The 19,638-nt window shown below is 34.7% G+C and overlaps 1 protein-coding gene across 7 annotated transcripts in view; it reads right to left on the bottom strand.

Annotated features, from left to right (window-relative positions):
- ITSN1 (intersectin 1) overlaps positions 1 to 19,638 on the bottom strand; it is a 116,278-nt gene that overhangs the window by 52,975 nt on the left and 43,665 nt on the right. For all 7 annotated transcript variants that reach the window (XM_048953899.1, XM_048953881.1, XM_048953872.1 and 4 more), the window contains 9 exons: positions 17,954 to 18,054; positions 17,242 to 17,305; positions 14,941 to 15,078; positions 13,882 to 13,997; positions 11,119 to 11,381; positions 9,908 to 10,057; positions 9,598 to 9,738; positions 4,616 to 4,703; positions 4,318 to 4,457 (listed from right to left, as the gene is read on the bottom strand). In XM_048953899.1, the coding sequence (XP_048809856.1) occupies positions 4,318 to 4,457; positions 4,616 to 4,703; positions 9,598 to 9,738; positions 9,908 to 10,057; positions 11,119 to 11,381; positions 13,882 to 13,997; positions 14,941 to 15,078; positions 17,242 to 17,305; positions 17,954 to 18,054 (1,201 nt within the window). The remainder of the gene's footprint in view (positions 1 to 4,317; positions 4,458 to 4,615; positions 4,704 to 9,597; positions 9,739 to 9,907; positions 10,058 to 11,118; positions 11,382 to 13,881; positions 13,998 to 14,940; positions 15,079 to 17,241; positions 17,306 to 17,953; positions 18,055 to 19,638) is intronic.

Raw genomic sequence — 19,638 nt, 5'->3', positions numbered from 1 at the left:
TGTATCAAATTTAATTATTACAGTTCTAGGCTAAGATTTTTCAAGAGGATCAGAGAGTTAGACTGCTACAATTTAATTAATGATACAAAGATGCGGCCTAATTTTCAACCTTGTTACAAACTCCGTCACTCATTTTTGTAGACCAGTACAATCAAGACTTCTGCAGCAAAATTTCACAAATCTCATTTCAAAAGATATTTCATCAATTTCAAACTAAAGTACTCATTCCTTTGCCAAACAAGTGCACTTGGTGGCTTTAGGCTAAAGCCACAGTGGCAGTCAGGTAATTCCATCAGTTTGCTCAAACTGAGTAGGTGATGCTACAAATATCCAGTAAAGATCCATGGATCTATCTCCTTTGAAGCATTAATAATAATTTATACTCCAGAAAAATTTTGAGTAGAAACAAACCCTATGGAAATTTCGAACAGTTGAGATGTTAACTTGAAACAGAAGTAACTGAAATACTCGAGCTCCAAGGCATTAATAAGAAATTTAAATAAATTGTTTTGGAGGATTGAATAGTTTCACAGGAAAGAGAACTGGTCATTTATCATCAGAAGTCATTTATCTCCTTAGTCTGTCATTTATGCTATTAAGACATTAAGCAAATATAAGGTGATTTAACATCAATATTGAGTATTCACATAAAACTGCAACACAGAAGCAAATGCAGCGCAATCCACTGCATATGATAGGTGTTGAAATGTTGATCTGTAGCCAAAAATATTAGAGCATCAAGTAAACCGTATAGTCTCATCAAAGAAAAGGTACACTAGACACTAGTTAAATTGTTCACTTTATGTTGTGCTGTCTCAGCATATTTATCTATCAGCTCTCAGTAGATCAAGTGTAGCTTGTTTCAAGGGAATGAATTTGAAATGCATTGCAGAACGTAAATATATGTTCACATAGGAAATAATACAACAGTTATTCATAAACAAAACATGAGAAATAGATCTCAATAACGATGATAAAAGTTAATGATTTTATGTTGTTGTCAACTTACTGTCTCTTAAGCATTTAATCAGAACTAGTAAGTTAGTTTTGGCATACAGTTTGTACTCAGAGAACAGTAGCTTATATATTTCCAATGTTGGCTCTGTATTTTATTAACTTAAGCATTTTGACTAAGTACTCTCTCTCCTAGAGGTAAGTGCAAAACACTTCAGGATAGTATATACTTGAAGAGTATCCCACGTATGCTTCTCTTTTAAGAGAATTCACAAAATGTATCATATCATTATGTTTCTAGCCCAGAATTTAGTTGTAGTATATAGTTAAGCACCAGTGCCTCTCCATCATTTGATAGAAAACAGATTCACGAGACAGTGTCAATTAGAGTGATGTTCCAACAGCTACCCATCAAACGTGCATCTCTCAGTACATTAGAGCACAACAGAAGAGTAGATCATCACAGAAAAAAACCTATTTATAAACATACAAGATAATTTAGGAAAGTCCTTGGTTAAAAATTGTGTTTTAAATTCATTTATTTCATAACAATACATTTCCAATAAATACATCCTATTTTTGCATAGTTCTCTTTGGTTTTTAAGTTAAATAAACTTTTATTTAGAGCTCATATGGTTGAATTTTTTGATACATTATTTGAAAATGTTTTACATTTTAACATAAACACTATACAGCTGACTGATAATTATATAAATTGTATAATATTTTAGCACTAAATGAACATGTAATGTTTACGCACAATATCACTAAGTAAATAAGCAAGTCATTCCACTTTTAGTTGTGGAAATTATTACTAAAAATTGGAAAAAAAAGATCATCTTTCCAATGGTAGCCTCTTAAGGTCATCATCAGTTTTTGATTGTTTATGTTAAAAGTATCAGATAATTATTAAGGTTCCTAGACAAATGTGCAGTATTTTTGCTTAAGACACAGCTATGATCCGGTTTGATTAAAGAGCAGAACTTCTACTTCACATAAACTGTAACCAAACTAAGAGCTTCAGGAACTCTTTTCACTAGCTTTGTGTACAGACTCACATACAAAATATTCTGAGAGCTCCCTCAGTAAGAGTAAATGGCCCTTAAAATAGTGCTGCATACACAGGGTCTTCTAAGCAGTTTCTCTGTCAATGGGATTCAGAAGGAGGAAAGGTTTTGATTGGATGTTTGGGGGAAGCTCTTTACAGAGTGGTGAGATGGTGGCACAGGCTGCCCAGAGAGGCTGTGGATGCTCCATCCCTGGAAGTGTTCAAGACCAGGTTGGATGAGGCCCTAGGCAGCCTGATCTAGTACCAGATCTGCAGGTTGGTGGCCCTGCCTGTCGCAGGGGGTTGGATCTTGATGATCCTTGGGGTCCCTTCCAACCCAAGCCATTCTATGATTCTATGATCACCATCCTGCGCTGAGCCCAGGAAATGGCGTGTATTTGCATGCAGATGTTTAAATCTAGTAATAAAGATATTCAGGTCTCCAAAAATGCATCTTACACATTCAACAGAACTACAAAAGGGAGAAGGTACAACTCCCTCTGAACTAAGTTCCCACTTTTCAGTTTCATTAGTAAAACTGCCCCGCAGCCACATTTTGACTTCTTAAATTCACCTCCAAGCAAGAGTAGGAATCTGCAGCAAGGTAAAAATAGTAAAATTCAGCATTGCAAAGTGGTGATCCTATTAAGCACTGTGTCTACACATAATGAAATCAAGAACACAATGTCCTCGGTAAAAGAAAGGCTGCTGAGGTTTTCCCAAAATCTTTCCACATCATTAATTTTCAGCATTTAAAGTTATAACGTTAAATACTAAGATTTGAACACAGAAGTCCCAGTAAGCTGTGAAATAGCTTACAATTACACATTGTGCCAAGATAGATGGCAAACACTCTGATAAATCAATGTCTTCGTTTAATGTCAATTTTCATTTTCTAATTCTTAGCTTGTTAGTTATTGAGTCCTTTCGTATTTACCAAATTAAATGTAGATGCTTGGAGTTTTTTAGTGCCACGGAACTAAGATTATTCGCATACACCCCCTTTCCACCCATTTATTCACTCTTCGGGTCACCTATTATCAAACCAAGTGCTGATGCTAATTTTAGAATGAGTATCCTTTGGTCACATTTATCTTCTATGTGGTTCAAAATGTATTAATTAAGAAAAAAAAATCAGCTAGAAAGCACAACATGATAAAATGTGTCCAAAGAGTATACAAAGAAAATGCTAGTAAGGCAAACTGTTCTGTTTTCTTTTAAAGTGAACTGAATATTTAGTTCAGTTTTATGTATGTTATGTCTTCACAGAGATTCTTCACTTTCTACGTCCCTGCCTTGAAACAGGTAGTGTTATCATCTACAGCTTTTCATTTTTCCTACAGTGAGTAATTTTAAGATTTAAAAAAGCTATCTGTTGCATAACTTCCAACTCACCTTCCTTCTTAAAATGTATTATAGTCATAATTGATCTAATTTCAAAAGGACTACAGAAATATTAATATATTGATCATTGTGCTTTTCCTTCTAAATACCAGTAGCACAACTTGATTTGTCTTGCAGGAAATTGAGAATTTTTCTTGTCAGCTTTCAGTGGAAGCCAACAGATAAAAAATAAAAATAAAGATAAAAAATAGCAAATACAGTACTTATGCATTGGAATATTTTGCTAGGGAAAAAAAAAAACAACAATAAACAGTATTTTTATTTAATTTAATAGTAAATAGTAAAATAGTAAATAGTAAAACAGTTTTTATTTTATTTAATAGTAAGTGATTCTAACTAGAGATTGATTTATAACTTCCCTCTGAGTAACTCTTCCTCTACTGACTTTTGCAACTTCTGTAATTTTCTTGTGCAGAAATAAACAAAATCACACAGTTTCAACAAAAGACTAATTAATAAAGTATGAAACCACAAACAACAGACAACTACATTCATGAACAAGTATGCTCTGACAAACAGTAGATAAGTAACTCTATGTGTTAGTTGGAAAACAAGCAACTTTAACAAAGATTTGAAATTGAAGCACTGATTCCAGCAGATTTGATGACCCACTGCAGTCATGTAGTTCTTCCAATGCATAGGGGTAGAAAATAGTGATTTAATACTTATAGTTGCAGCTCTGGAATCAGACTTCAAGTTTATTCTTAGGTATATTATGCAGATTAAGTTTATTCAAATTCTTACTTTGAATGTTAAGTAGTATTTTCTTCGAAAACAAAAATGTTAGATTTCACAATGTTGCTAACACTGACATTCTAAATCAATCATTTTAGTTCAATATACTTCTCCATGATAAATTACTAAATTTATTGACTGAACATTTAGGAGAGAGATTAAAAGTTTCAGATTACCTTCAGCTGATTATTGAAAATATCAATTTCCTGAAGTTTAGATCTGGTTTCTTTTTCTACTTCATCTAGCTGGTCTCGAAGCTGTTGACGGGCTAGCTCCTTGGCTTCTAAGGCTCTTTTGATAGTAAGAAGAGAATCTCCTGTTTTTAAATATATTACGAAATAAATATTTTCATACATCGAGAATTTCATGGCACAGCACACAACATTTTTCAGAGTACTACTTACAGAGTATGCTGTGTAATGCAATGTAATGGCTTTTAAAAACAGATTTAGACTTACAAAAAACTATACTTACTATGCAAACTGTTCTGTTGAACCTGCTTCAGTTGGTCATTGAGCAATTGCTTTTCTGGAATCAACTTTCCAAGCATCTGCTGAGATTCCTGAAAAGAAGACAAGGGAAGAGAATACAAAACGATAAAAATGCAGAGTGGTAAGTGACGGATGATGACTACGGCCATAAGAACTTTCATTTTAATTTCTTCTGAAATCGCCTTTTACTTTCCCACACAGTTAATCATGTATTATTGCTATTACAGAAACGCCATCTGTATGGTACCTCCACTCAGAAATGGTTCTCTGTCTATTTGTCCTGGTTTTTTTTGAATAGGAAAAAGTAAGAATATCAAATTTAAGTTTATTACCTAAGGACTGATTTCTCATTGAATATGTAAGTTGGATTAGAAGTAATTAAAACTGAGGACAGAGAGATATAGTCATCTTTTCTTGTATCTAAATATGTTAGAAAAACACTTCTTAACAGTTTACTTCTCATTTTAATAAAAAAACATTAACTACAATAATAAGTAGGACAAAATATTATCAGTTTATACAAAGCAAAGAAAATAAAGGCTTTCACCTAATATTATGGACAAAGCTATGCAACACAAACTGTTAGATGAGAACAGAGATCTCTAAAGCTCTATATTTAGTACTCGTGAAAGAGGATTAAGGCCTCTAAATTTCAACATACATTTGTACGATTTTGTACCAAAATTATAGGAGACTCTGAGAAATTCATCCTTTTGTGGATTATATATAGTCTTTGCTCTTTTTGGAGGATCAAGCCTTGACCTCCAGCTTCAAGTTATCACAGCAAATTATAGAAGCATGATGTAAAACAGCTTATTGTACAAAGCTGTTCAATTGTCAATGTCTCATCTCTCACACAAACTATGTAGTTCATTTCAGCAGCTACCTTGAACTGCAGGCATTCGAAGAACATCTGACAATTTCAATTTGTCACAAAGGACTGTGAATGAAATAATACAACCCTAACAACAAATGTCACATAGCAACTCATGAAAAGTTTCTACTTCTCACCACAAGAACACAAGCTTGAACACAGTGGCACGACTTCATAGCTGTCCCACCTTACTCATGGCAGTCTTGAAGACCCCAGTGTTTGGCTCAGATCTTATGATTATGCAACAACCACAGACACCTGTAATCTCCTTATGTTCAGAAGACACACTCAGCACAGCAGTCGAGGTCTCCATAAATTCATAAGGTCTAAAAATTAAGATACGCTATGCATTTGACTATCAGGAGTCACACATCTGACTGTTTAGCTCTATTGTCTGTAGCACTTTTCAGCTCTTCAAGGATATAATGAAGGCCAGATAGTTCTATCATGGGCCTGTCTTTATTTAGAAACAAAAAAGGAACAGCAATATATAATGCAGCATTTTCCAACTCATCTGCCTGAGGAGGTCTGCCTTGTTCCCAATAAATCACCACTGACATGTTTTAAAACTACATGCAAAATACCGTTCTCTGCATTTATGCTTCACCCTTCCACCAAACTCCCTTCCCAATGAAATACCTGCAAGCTCCATGTCACAGTTTGAGATGAAAAATTTTAAAAGAAATATAGTCTTGCACACAGTTATACCGGAAATTGAGTTTTCAAATAGTATTACTGAAGAAAGACAGCCTCTAATCAACTATATGTACTGAGGGATTAACTTCAATAGAAAAAAGGAAAGGAAACTGGTCCTCTAGATACAAAGATATCAAAATTCTATCATTCCAATCAAGGAATCATTTAGTTAAGAAAAATAGCAGAACAAATCTCAAATTGATCCAGGATTTACAGAGAAATTACATTCTACAAGTGCAGAAAGTAATATAGGACAGTATTTCAGAGCAGAATGTAAACTTAATGTGTTTGCTTTTAATGGGCAGACTAGTACTGAAATCCAGGCCAGTAATTTGAATACCCAGAATAATTTTGAGTGTATCTAAGAAAAGAGAATGTCAAGGGACCACGAGGATCAAGTTGTTCCTGCTATCACAGACAACAGTGCAACAGTGATCTAGTCCAAGAATGTCTTCTGTATCCATTAGTTCTACTGAGGAAACAGATGGAAGAAATTAATGGCATCACTAACACTGTAGTTTCATGCAACAAGAAATTTCTATATAGCAGCAGAAGTTAAAAAAAAAAAAAAAAAAAAAAAAAAAAAAAGCTATCAAAAACAAGTTATCTTACATCCAATGAGGGAAAATTTTCTTTTCTGACTCTATGCTCTGAGCAAGAGGGTAAATGAGAAACTGAGATACCACAATACACTGTAAGTCTCCATCACATACTCTGCACCCAGTGCTTCAAAGAAAAGTCATATTACTTGGGAACCAAACCGTTCATCAAGGAGGCAAAAAAACCCTCTGCAAAAAACTAGCGGAAGCCCTGCAGACAGTATGCATCTGGTTTAAATACCCCTGCAAATATAACTCTACCAGATACCAGAGATTCACGTAACTAGTACAGATTTTCATCATGCTGTATTAACTGTTACAAAATTTCTTCCAAAAATTTTAATCAAATCCATCTTGAAACTAATTAATAGATTAAAGAATAATTACTTCTTTTAATTATCTCCCTTTTCATGCCAACTGTCACATGTATTAAATTATAATACTTCCAAGTAAAAATATAATACTTTACAAAAAGAATTCACAATGTTAACTTTTAATCTACTGGAGCCTTTATAAAAGTCACATACTGCTCTTCTCTTTCCTCTATAAATTAGACAGTAAAATGTAAAGGATATTGGAGAAACTCATCTATTTCAGGAAAAATCTTTCCATTCTTCTAGGTTCTCTCCAGATAGAATTGACCTTTTCTGCTAACTAGTAGCATTTCTTTCTGAAATCATAATTGTGATTAACCCCTCAAGCAAACCTAACTAAAATACTAGTGGTAGAAAACAATGAGTTGCTAAGAAAAGAGTTCCACAAAGCTGTAGCTATTGTTACCAACATAAAACAAACAAACAAAGAAAAAAGCCCTCAAACTCAAACCCAAAAATCCAACCACCAAGAGAGTCAAAAGTAATTTTCCTTACAGAAGTGCTGTCACAATCACTGTGAATGAAGCAATTTAAAAAGTGCATAGTTAGAAGTGCCCTACCCCTTATTGAGTACAAACCATCTAACAGCAATGAGAGAAAGCTAAAAGCCACTACAAAGATAGTGATTCTAAAACAAGAGGTAAATTTCAGAGTGGTGTCAAAATGCTCAAAAAAAAAAAAAAAAAAGCAATCTGCTTTTTTATCATTGTGATCTGTTCATAAGTAGAATAAATTAAATATTAGGAAAGTGAAAAATCCTTCTGATGTCCTTCACTTTTTCTTTCATATAGATGAAGCTAAAATTGATGCATAAAAGCAGTAGAGGAGGAAAGCACACCTACAACCAGCCAAGAAAACTAAAAATAAACACCGTTGAAGATTCTACAGAGAATACTGCCCTTTTATTAATCTAGTATTACTCAATAAGTTACTTACCTACATCTACTTGCAGATGGTCTATCCTCTCATTACTTGTTTCCTAACAGTGTTCAATTTCATATATTTTTTTCTTTCATTTGTACCTTCTATTAATTACACTCAGCTGTGGAAGCTCATTCCAAGTTCTCGATAACCAACGTATTTTCTCATGATTTTTTTTTAGGAAGCCTGTTACAATGGGACCCTATAACAACTGTAGCACATTGGTCTTTTCTATTAAACAAATGACAACTTTTTGTCATATTGTTTTCTCCTTGTTATATAGCGACAAAAGCTAAGAGATGCCTTACCCTTTCTGAATACAGAGGCTAACTGTTGAAAAATAACCAACAAGTTAACAGAAACTACATATGAAAGTAGGAAGTCAAATATATTCAAATCGTTGAAATAGCATTTACCTAGGTTCAGAAGACAACTGCTAGGTAGCTGTTTACCTTCTTCTATGGTGAGTTATTGTATCTCAGATCATTTCTGTAGAAATTTTTTTGGAATCTAAGTGGTAGGGAAATTCAAGTGGTGGTTTCTTTCACATAGAAATTGGCTGTGCACATAAGATCTTAAGTCTTTAACTTATCCAGGTAAGTGGGTGCTTTTTCATGAATTTTATCAAGCACAGCCAGCTTTTTGCTTCTCTGAGCCAGTACTGCTGAAAGTGATATAATTTCCTACACTTCATCAAATGCTGTTTGACTTCACTTTCGCTTGCAATACAGGAACATTTCGTTAAAGGGAGGCATGTGATTTCAAGCTAACTGTGGTAGTTCTTAAATGTCACAAGCTTCCTGTTGTAGCATTTCTTGTTTGTATCAAGTGGACACAAATACTGTAAGAAAACGATCCCTCAACAACACTTTATAACAAGCTGCTGCCAAAAGAAAGACATCTTTCCGTTGGCAGGTGTAATGATGCACACAAAACCTAAACAGAAATGAGAGGTGTTTTAAAAAGTAAGAAGAAATTCCAAAAAATACTCATGCTCAAAACAAAACACCAGAAAGTCTTATCTTCATATCTGACAGAATTTTAAACAGAAAAGCAGGAAAGAAGAATGCAAGGACTTGACCAAGAAATGACTGGCTTAACTGGCAAATGAAGTTTTGATACTTTTTTTTTTAATTTTATAATAACAAAAGTATCATCAAGTCACTTTAAAAGGTCATCCCTTTTGGCACAGAAGCAGAAGTCACTACAATAAGAGTATATCACAAGATTCGATTCGTCTCATCCCCAAACCCATTTATTCACTATTCCATACGAAAGGATTCCATGAGGACAAAGCAGTAATCACAGATATACTTTCAAGTGTAGGAAGCAATTCCTAAATGTCTGGAGAACAAAACAGAAACTTTAAAAATAACCATCTACAATAATTGCTCATATAGAAGAAACAATACATCAGATCTTGTGCCAAGTTTTGTTTTGTTGATGTAGTTAATGAGGGCAAAGTGCAAGACTAAGAACAAAATTACAAAAATTTCCTTACCTGTAGTTGCTGCTGCAAATGGGTGATTTCTGCAATTCTCAGTTCTCTAGATTTATTTGTACTTTCAATTTCTTGTCTTTGGGTAGACAGCCGACATCTTATATCCTGAAGCTTTCCTTCCAACTGATTTTTTTTATCATTCTTTAGATAAAAAGAAAAAGACCTCTTTGTTTTACCAGAATGCTTTTCATGGAAATCAGGATCTAAAAAGCACTTCTATTCCACACTTAATGTTGAAATTATAGAAAATAAATAGGACTATAACACAGACATTAACATGTTTGTGCATTTATTTTGCAACACCACTTACTAGAGCTTCCAGCTCAAATTCTAAAGTTTTCTTCTTTGCCTTCAGAACAACTATGTCCTCTTGTTCTCTGTTTCTTTGATTTAGCAGTTCTTGCCGACGATTACGTTCCCATTCAAGTTGCCTCTGCCTCTCAAGTTCCCGTTTTGCAGCCTTCAGCATTTAATCAAACCAAAAAGATACAAAAAATCTATTTTGAGAAAATATTCTAATCACTGATATTCATATTCTAATGAGTGATTAAGACGTTAATACAAACATGCTGCTAAGTTATGGAATAACTATGTACCTCTATTTAGGCATATAAATTGCTCAATCATTTAAACGCTCGCTTGAAACTACTGGTGCTTCACTTGTACAGATATATGATACAAGATACGTGAATTAACAGAATATCATTCAAGACCTAGTTTTCTGATTTAATAAGTTGTTTCACATTAAGATTTCAAAAACTCTTCAAAATAGCATCAAATCTCTCTCTAACATAAGGCATTCTCTGTCTTTGCAAAGAACAGACAAATGCTACTGCACTGCACTGATTGGCAATGTGAGAATGTAACAGATTTGTTAAGTTAACCGGTATGTGTTTTCTTTAAAAAATAGCCTCAACACAGGAAAATCATGAATGTCACCAATGCCAAGAAATCTTTCATAATTAATTCAAACATCTCTTTACAGTAAAGAGAAGGACTAGCATTATTTTTAAAGAAATCAGAAACTAGGCACACACTGTCCTTGATCTAAAGATCTCATCTTCACTTCACGTGAAAAATTAAGAAAGAAATCGCCAAACTCTTCCCTTCAAAAACCCCAAAATATAAGTTAATTGTTTAAATGTTTGCTTACTAAAAATAAAGATGGTAAAATATTTAGGGGAAATGGATCCAAGTTGAAGGAGGGAAGATTTAGGTTGGATGTTAGGGGGAAGTTCTTTACAAGGAGAGTGGTTAGGCCCTGGAACGGGCTGCCCAGGCAGGTTGTGGATGCCCCGTCCTTGGACGTGTTTAAGGCCAGGTTGGACGGGGTCCTGGGCAACCTGATCTGAATGTGTATGTTTGGTGGCCTTGCTAGGCAGGGGGGTTGGAACTACATGATCCTTGAGGTCCCTTCCAACCCGGGTGATTCTGTGATTCTGTGATTTAGTGTACACATTCTATTCTGTTCTAAACAAATACAGATCTCAGTACATAGCCACCTTCCTTTTATCCAGTTACCTCTCTTCTTTCTATTTCTTTCCTCCTCTCCTCTTCTCTCTGCCGTTCCAATTCCCGTTGTTTTTCCAGCTGTTTCTCTAGCTCCAGTTGCCTTTTCCGCTCTTGCTCTTGTCGCTCACGTTCCTTCCGTTCTTGCTCTGCCCGCTCCAGCTGTGCTAGACGCTCTTGCTCTTTCCGTTGCTGTTCCAGGAGAGCCTGCCTCCGTTTTTCAAGTTCTAGATTGCCACGTTCAAAGTTCTCACGTTTTTTATCTTCAAATGTAACTTTAATTTGTGGAAACATAGGGTAAAGGAGAATTAAACTTTTTTTTTGGTCTTGAAAAAAAATCCAACATATGCTGAATCAAAGCGAAATAATCTTCCAACAATACTAGAAATAGCATTCAACTACTGATAGTACAGCTCTATAGGCCATCCTAGGTTTTATCATTACCTTTTATATCATAGTTCCCTTTAAACCCACAACCTGAGGTAATTAGAGTGAATTTTAGCCCCCGTTTTTCAGTGCAGATATATGAAGTTCCTCTATACACTGACAATAGTAACAGCACAAGAACCAGCCCTTCTTTTACTACAAGAAAGGCAAAGAATTCAGACAAAGATGTTATTTAAAAGCTATTATGCAAATGATCAGAATGTATTTAAACTAGATATTCTCATAGGATAACTCATTACTGTCAGGAAAAGAAATGGCTTGATTAATTAATTTGTTGTGCAGAAATCTCACAAAGACTAGAACCCTGCTCATACTCATCCTCATCATTTACCGTCCTAAAACAATGCGATCAGTTCCAGCACAAGTTCCCTCACATTCTTCTGCAATATCAGTGGTTATCCTTTCTCTATTACATGCCCTGGACCCCCCTCTCATGGTTCCTCCAAATTATTCCCTCCACATCACCTCCTGTTTCTTTTCTTACCCTTTATGTCCCATTCCCATACTTTATACTCTATATTTCTCTTCCCTCATATGCTCAACTATTGACATGCAAGCCGAATCAAGAGATAGTTCATGTTCACTCCAAAGTGTGAACGTGCCAACTGCTTGACATGTTGGCCCAACATCTGCTCAACCAGCTGAATTCTTGTCTTTTCTTAAGTTCGAGCCTCTTTCCTATTACCTATAACCAATTTTCACAGAAGAAGAAATTCAAACATTTTAATGTTTTGACTCTGAGAAAATTTATTTATTTCAAATTAGCCACTAGATTCAAGGGATATTAAGATACAGACCGATAAGATACAGAATGTGATTATAAACACCACTGCTTTAGAAGGAAAGAAAAAAGGGGGAAAAAAGAAACTGTCAAAGAAATCATTTAAAAGAAATGGGTAGAAGAGCAAAATGCTTGTCATCAGCATAGGCACTGTTTAAGAAAAAAGCTCAAAGAAAACATATACCAACAGGATGAAACACCAAGCTCTAAGAGGACTGCCCTCTTACAGTCCACAGATTAGTATGGTTACTCAACAAAATCAAGACAACAAAGTATCAAAACAGAAGAACAAATAAAATGAAATCAATAGCTATTGGTTTATGTTACAGTGCTGAAAGGATAGCTTCTAAAAGTTTATAAAACTAGTAATAAAAACTCTTCCAGAAGTCTCAATAAAAAAAAACAACCCCAACCAGTTAGATTTAGTAAAACCAATTAAGAAGCAAGAAATCATTCACTATGTGAGTGATCTTAGCAGCAGAAAATCTATACATCAAATATAGTGAAAGATTTATGCACTCTACGTAGTTCTCGAACTGCAAATAAATGGCTTTAGAACAAAAATAAATTCCAAAATATTAACAGGTTGCCAAGCCCAAAGAATGCTAATTCATAGTTCAAAGACTAAACAAAATTCAGGAACTACTAAAGGTGGCCTTGCTTGAACAGGGTCTTGGACCAGATGATCGACAGAGGTCCCTTCCAACCTCACCCATTCTGTGACTGAGTGATACTAGATGTGCTATGCAAGCCTTCCTTTAATCAATATCAGTGCAGTAAGACTAGATGATGAAAAACAGAGCACCAGTCTTCAAGAAAAGACAGTATGATGACCAGTCAGTTTAATCTCAAGCAGGGCAAAGTAGCAGAGGCTAAGTAAGCATGACTAAAAAAGATAACCACATGGAAGAATCAGTGCAGGGAAGAGCTGCCTCTCAAGTCTAATAGAGAGCTGTGTTTAGAACAAAACAGAAAAGCATTATCTTGGCACTGTATAAACCCAGCATGTTGCTACATATTCAACTGTTTGAGATTCTGGTCATCTTAGAATTGAATAGAGCAAAAAGTGTGAAAAGAACAAGAGGGGATGACCAGAAGTATAAAAAAGTTTCTTTCCATTTAGCATCACTGAGACTTTATGCTTTTCTCTTTTATTTTTTAAACAGAGCTGCTAAAGCTTATATAAAGGAAGCACTTTGTTACACAGACAGAAGTGAAAGCCTCTCTCTATATACATCAAATTATACTGCATATAAGACAGAAAACTGAGGTAGTAAAGTTTTAATTGCAGTCCTATAAAAGGGCTGCAAAAGTGCTTCCCCTATTGAAAGTACCTAAGGTAAACAGTCTGAAAGCTGTTCCTATCTCCACTGTTAGGAACAAATGATTCAGGAATCAGCTGGACCAAGAAATATTGTGTTGGTTATGCTTCTGACAAACTGATATGAAAAGAAAATATTTCTTAAAACATGATTGTAAGTTCAGAGCTTATAACCTGATGTTCTCTAATAACAGCACACAACACATCTCTATTTATGCTTGCTCACCTGGTAATTTCTTTTCCAGTTGCTGCTGTTCTTCTTCTAATGCTGGTTCTTCTGGTAACCTTTGGTCTACAGATACTGAACTTACAGCAGATACGCCACTACCAGAGCGTACTCTTCTGTCAATGAAAGGATAATTCCAAGTTGCTTAAAAGAACCTACACCTATCAAATTTACTGATTATTTAATGATGGAATCATAAATTAAATGCAATGATGTAATGGTTAGTGACATTTAATTCTCATTGCCTGAAGTATTTTACTCTGCAGTTGTCATTATGATAACAGCACTGTTCAGAGTACCAACAGCACACACTGGTGATCTAAGCATCAAGTAGCCTACAGATGCATTTCACTCTCTCTAAGATCTTTTAATTATGACCAGTCTGAAGCTGGGGAAATAGTGAATTTAACTATAATGAAAGTTGCAAAGACAGAAAAAGCTTACTATAGTCAAACTGAAAGCAAGACACCACACAGAAGAAATAAAAAATTATCATCTTCAAGACTATACTTTAAGAGCATGAAGCTGTGACTGCATGTAAACATTTCCTTCCATTTCTGCAACTTGTCTTCCCACCCGTTTCTCCACCAAAAAAAATTGAAATAGAGAAAGAGAAGTACTGATTCAGCATTACTATTCACAAATAAAACTTTAAAAAATAATAATAATAAAAAAGAATTTGCTACAGTGAAAATTTAGGGCACATTTTAACTTCTAAAACATTCTACCACATACAGAAGTATAAGGTTTAACTAAAAACCTTTAAGTCCATGTTGCCAGGCTGAGCCAGCAAAACACTGACAAAAACTGTACTCTTACAAGGATATTTTTGTGACAGGGCTTTTTTCCACTATTCAGCACTTCTAATAAACACACACACAAAAAAAAAAAAAAAAAAGGTAGACAAGCATTTCCCAATGAGAAGGCATTGTCTGCCATCTATGCAGCACAAAACCAAGAAGGGCTATTTTCCAATATCTTGCTTTTCACACTCACAGGACAGCTTTCCCACATGAAACAAAAATTGGTGAACAAGATTCCAGAATTATAACTAGTTACCTAAATGAAGGTGGAATATACTCTGGAGGCAGTACAGGTGGCAGTGGCTGACCAGACATAGCTACATCAATTAAGTGCATAGCCAGAATAAACTCTTCAGCTGTAAGCTTTCCATCTTGATCAATATCTGAAAGATTCCTTTTTAAAGGAAAGATACAGTGTAAGTAAATTATTAAAGATACAAAATCACTGTTAAAAAGTACAACTTTGAATATTCAGTTCCAAATTAATTCATTTTTTTCCATTATTTTTTCACACTATTTTGTTTTGTTTTTTTTTTAACAAATGAAAAGTGAAATTCAAATGCATCACAATTTTCCACATTTCTCTTGTATATGTTCCCTGGAACTATCCATACAGTCATGACTTCCACTTTATTTGAATGCTGCCAGTACTATAAGCTATGTAGGTAATGTTAATCAATGGGGCATTCGTGGACACCTAGTGAATATCCACTGTGCAATATAATTAAAAAAAATGAATGGTTCAGACATTTGATAGAATTTTTGGTTTGTTTTTGGTCTGTTTTACATCTTCCATGAAGACTCTCACCTTGCATATCTGAGAGCATATCTGCATTAAAATCAAAACCATTAACACTGTAACCTTGAAAAGCACAAAAACATTTCTTGCACACACAAGAAAAAATGGATGGCCTAAATCCAGTGCTTCAACAGATTCATGAAATCTCCAACACCACCTTCATATGAAGATTTTTGACAAAATTTAACAGTCTAAACATCAGCTTCTTTTTTCTCCGTCATGCCTGAGACTCTAACCAGAACAGGAAAATCCCCAATGATGCTGTAAAAAATCTAAGGTGAGCAATTGATATATTTTTTTAATGTCTTAAGGTACAGGACTTTCGTTATGGAATTCAAATTTGGAAAGTTATCATAGCCTCATCTGATCTATGCTTATTAGTGGTAATCAGACTGGGGCACAGGAACAAGATAACAGAATGAAAATTTAGCATGTAAGGATATAAGTTTGACACGCTAACAGTTTGAGTCCACATCCTTGTCCCCCCCAAAACTGAAACAGCAGCTTCAGAACAGCTGCATTCTGCACATCAGTACTTCACCTTGTGTGCCTATGAGACAGCAAATCAACTCCCAAAACAAACTGAAGCCAACCTCAACACAGACTGAAAACTCTTGCCCCAGGGAGCAGTAACAGTGGTTTCGGTGACAGAATAAATTCAGGAAAGACAGCAATACATAGGCTAGAAAAAGCTGTAAAGTCTATTCCTTATCTCAATAGACCAGGCAATTTTGAATGTCAAAAATTACTGCTACAATATGTTTAGAACTTCTGGATTACCCCCATGCAACCAACTCAAGCACTGGCAACAAGCACAGAACTTTCTGGCTAACAGGGATGATTGGGTTGCTATTTTTTCTCATAGTAGCCTTGTTAGGAAACAAAGAAGGTGATTTTTAAAGATATAACGAAAACATCAGTGCTTAGAAAAGAAAGCTACAGTACTGTGACATTATATTACAGTTACAACAGAGTTGACATCCTCACACAACAGAAGTCAGATGGATTATTTTGTTGACAGTGTTTTTTGAGGAAAGACTGACAATTAAAGAGATCAACTAGAAACAACTTGTAGAGGGAAACTGGAAGTTAAAATCAGTATAAAAGTTATTTGAGAAATCACCACAGATAACCATAAATCAAGTGCTACTAATTAATAAAGTAGAAACATTACACATTACATAGAGCAGACTTCCAAAGTGTGAAGGTAAAAAGAGACTAATCCATGTGAGAGTAAAACCACAACAAATTTGGCAAATGAGAACCTGAAAGGAAAAGAGAATCCAAAACAAACCCTCCTAAAATCCACAATGATAAGTAATACCACATCTTTGCAAATAAGGCCCTAGAAACTCACATAAAAGGCAGAGAAGCCTCCAAAAAAGTATGGTTCTAGGTTAAGCTTTCTTTTGTACTAGCTGTGCAAATCTGTAACTTTAACTTTCAGTGGTGCTGTACCACATATGGCTGAGGATGTATAAGATAGGAATCTAAGCATTTGGTCTACCTGGAGTCCCCGTAATTGAAATCCAACATACAAAGCATCTGTGTGAATAGTGCAAAATACACTCTTTTTTGGTTAGGAGGAATAATCTAACGTAGGCAAAGCAGTGCAGGTTTTGTTTTATAAAGTTACATACTAAAAAGAGAAGAATATAATGATAGAGAGAGCTTGAAAATGGGGGAAAACAATACAGGAGAGGACAGAGGTTTAAGTACAATTTCCAGTTTGGTAGAAATTGTTAGATTTATCTTTACCATATCGTAGCCAGCTGAGCCTGGGGTAAACTTGACTGCATAAGAATAGTTCTTGCTTGTGGACCTAACAAAATAAAACAAGGGTTAATAAACAAATAAGCAATTTTCTCTTTTTCTTGTTTTACCAAGCAGTTAATGCACAAGCAGAAGTTAGATTTGAATAGAACACCAAAGTGATGTTACCAGCACGAACAGGCTTACACATACTACTACTCCCACGTCCCTCAAGAAGAAAGTATTTAAAAATGCATAACACTTCCTTCATAACACTCAGTCAGACAAAAAAAACAAAAACAAAAACAAGAAAAACCAACAACAACAACCAAACACCTCTTTGCCACAAAAGATGTTCACAGAACTAGTAAATCTAAGTCAGTGCATCGTTCAATTTTACTTCTGAAACTGGGTAGGAACCCCTACCAGCAGATACATTAAACACTGGAAACGGCTGCAGAAGTTTTCACAAAGCCCACTATATCTTTAGTTCCCAGTGCCAACTTATTTTTACAGAAAATTCAGGAAAGAAAGAAAAAAAGGATCCCAACTATAATGAGCACTTGCTCCCAAGCACCGTTGAGCAGCTGGAAAATTTTAGCTGAAAAATATTGATGATAATAACATAGAGATGAAAGTTTCTTTACTATCTGAACAGCATTTAGCATGCTGTTACAATTGTCTCCAAAAAAGGAGACAACATTAACTGTTTCAATACCTGTTAAGTGTCCACTCATTGTTTTATCGTGGCTATTGAACAACTGTCTGTATTTCAGTCTTGATGACTGAGGTACTGCCCACTCTGCCACAGGAGGCACACTGGAATGAGAAAATGGATAGGGAAGAGAGAAAAAATACTTTATTACATTTAATTGCATGAAGTGACAAATACAAGAGGATGAAGTGCTGCGAAGAGGTCAAGTTTCATGCCTGTACTGCTTGTTTTCACAAACATCCCTTTCTATTCCTGAAACTACAAAAGTTTTGACTTCTTGTTTGAAAACACTGTCATGACTCAGTGGCTTAGATGTTTTTTAGAAAAGATAAATGACAGGCCTAAGATCTTTAATTTTTTTTTTTTTCTTTACTAGAAGAGAAGTTCAGTGACCTCAGTTTAGAGGAGCTAAAAAATTTTACTGAAACATATGATAGGAAATGCTTTACCACAGTCAGTGGAAGTAATATCTCATTTCCTACTGCAAACCAATGCGTGTAGTTTTTCTGGTTTTAGGCACATTAAAACTTTTCCCTTTTTTGTTAAAGTCAAAAAAAAAAAAAAAAAAAAAAAGCAGATTATATTATGTCTGAAAGCATACCAAATTACAAAGAAAAAACTGAAGCAAACCCACTGAATCCCTTTCCCCTGGTCCAACGAGTAAGACCTTTCAAAATTGAGCTGAGGATTACGTGAACAAGCTACTAATTGACTTCATATCCTATTTTCACATGACAAGAGCCCAAAATGCTAATACCTCTATTTCTACTCCTCCAGAAGTTTTAATATTCTCTTTCCTGAGAGCAAAACAAAAAGAAGCTGCTTTTTTTTTCTTAAATAATGAAAATAAAAATTGAAACTTCATATAAAAAATATATACATTTATCCATGTGAATTCCTCTCTCACCAGCTTTGCTAGATGTGGAGTTTCTACACACAGTAAGTCTACTTTTGTTTTATGCATGCATGTAACTCGATCTGTGATGTAATGTTACTGTACTGTTAAAAACCCAAACTTTCCTTCATGGATACTCCAATGGTAGTAAAAGAAATGCTGAAGGACAAAAGAGTGGTCTTACATATGCCAAATCCCACATATGTCAAGAGTTTACTGATGGTAGGCTAATAAAAGCACCATAAGAAGAATCTTGAAATTCACTATTCTCCAAATCAAAACTAAATCGCAGCTAGAAAAAAGCCACTTCTTCAACTTCTAATTCCAATTTAATGGATTTAACTCTTCCAATAATGAATATTCTGGCAAAATTACCATCTTAACTCTTCTGAAGAAACTGAAGAAATTCCACATTATTAGATACATTTTCTACAGATGACAATATACTTTGCCTAACCATACTTTCTTCTAGGCCCTGAAATACATTTGAAGTTCTTCAGGTGATTTTTAACGAGAAGCTTTTGAGTACATATAACAAATAGTGAAGTTCATTTAAAATATAAGAAACATTGAATATATTTCTTTTAAAAAGCAATCCTATACTTGCTAATTTTAAAGAATTTTTCTTATTTTTCCATGCTAAAATGAGGAGTGCAGTAGTGAACAGTGCAAAGTATGCTTACAGAATCAAATGCTTTGCTAAAAACTAAGTTTTCAAGAGCTTGCAAATAGTATCAACACATACTGTAACAGCTTATTACATTTTAATGGTTCAGTACTCATGCAGCATTCT

The sequence above is a fragment of the Lagopus muta genome, chromosome 1 (genome assembly GCF_023343835.1).
Source record: "Lagopus muta isolate bLagMut1 chromosome 1, bLagMut1 primary, whole genome shotgun sequence".
NCBI lineage: Eukaryota > Metazoa > Chordata > Aves > Galliformes > Phasianidae > Lagopus > Lagopus muta.
The sequence above is the reverse complement of the archived record's forward strand: the minus strand, read 5'-3'. Positions and strand labels throughout refer to the sequence as shown.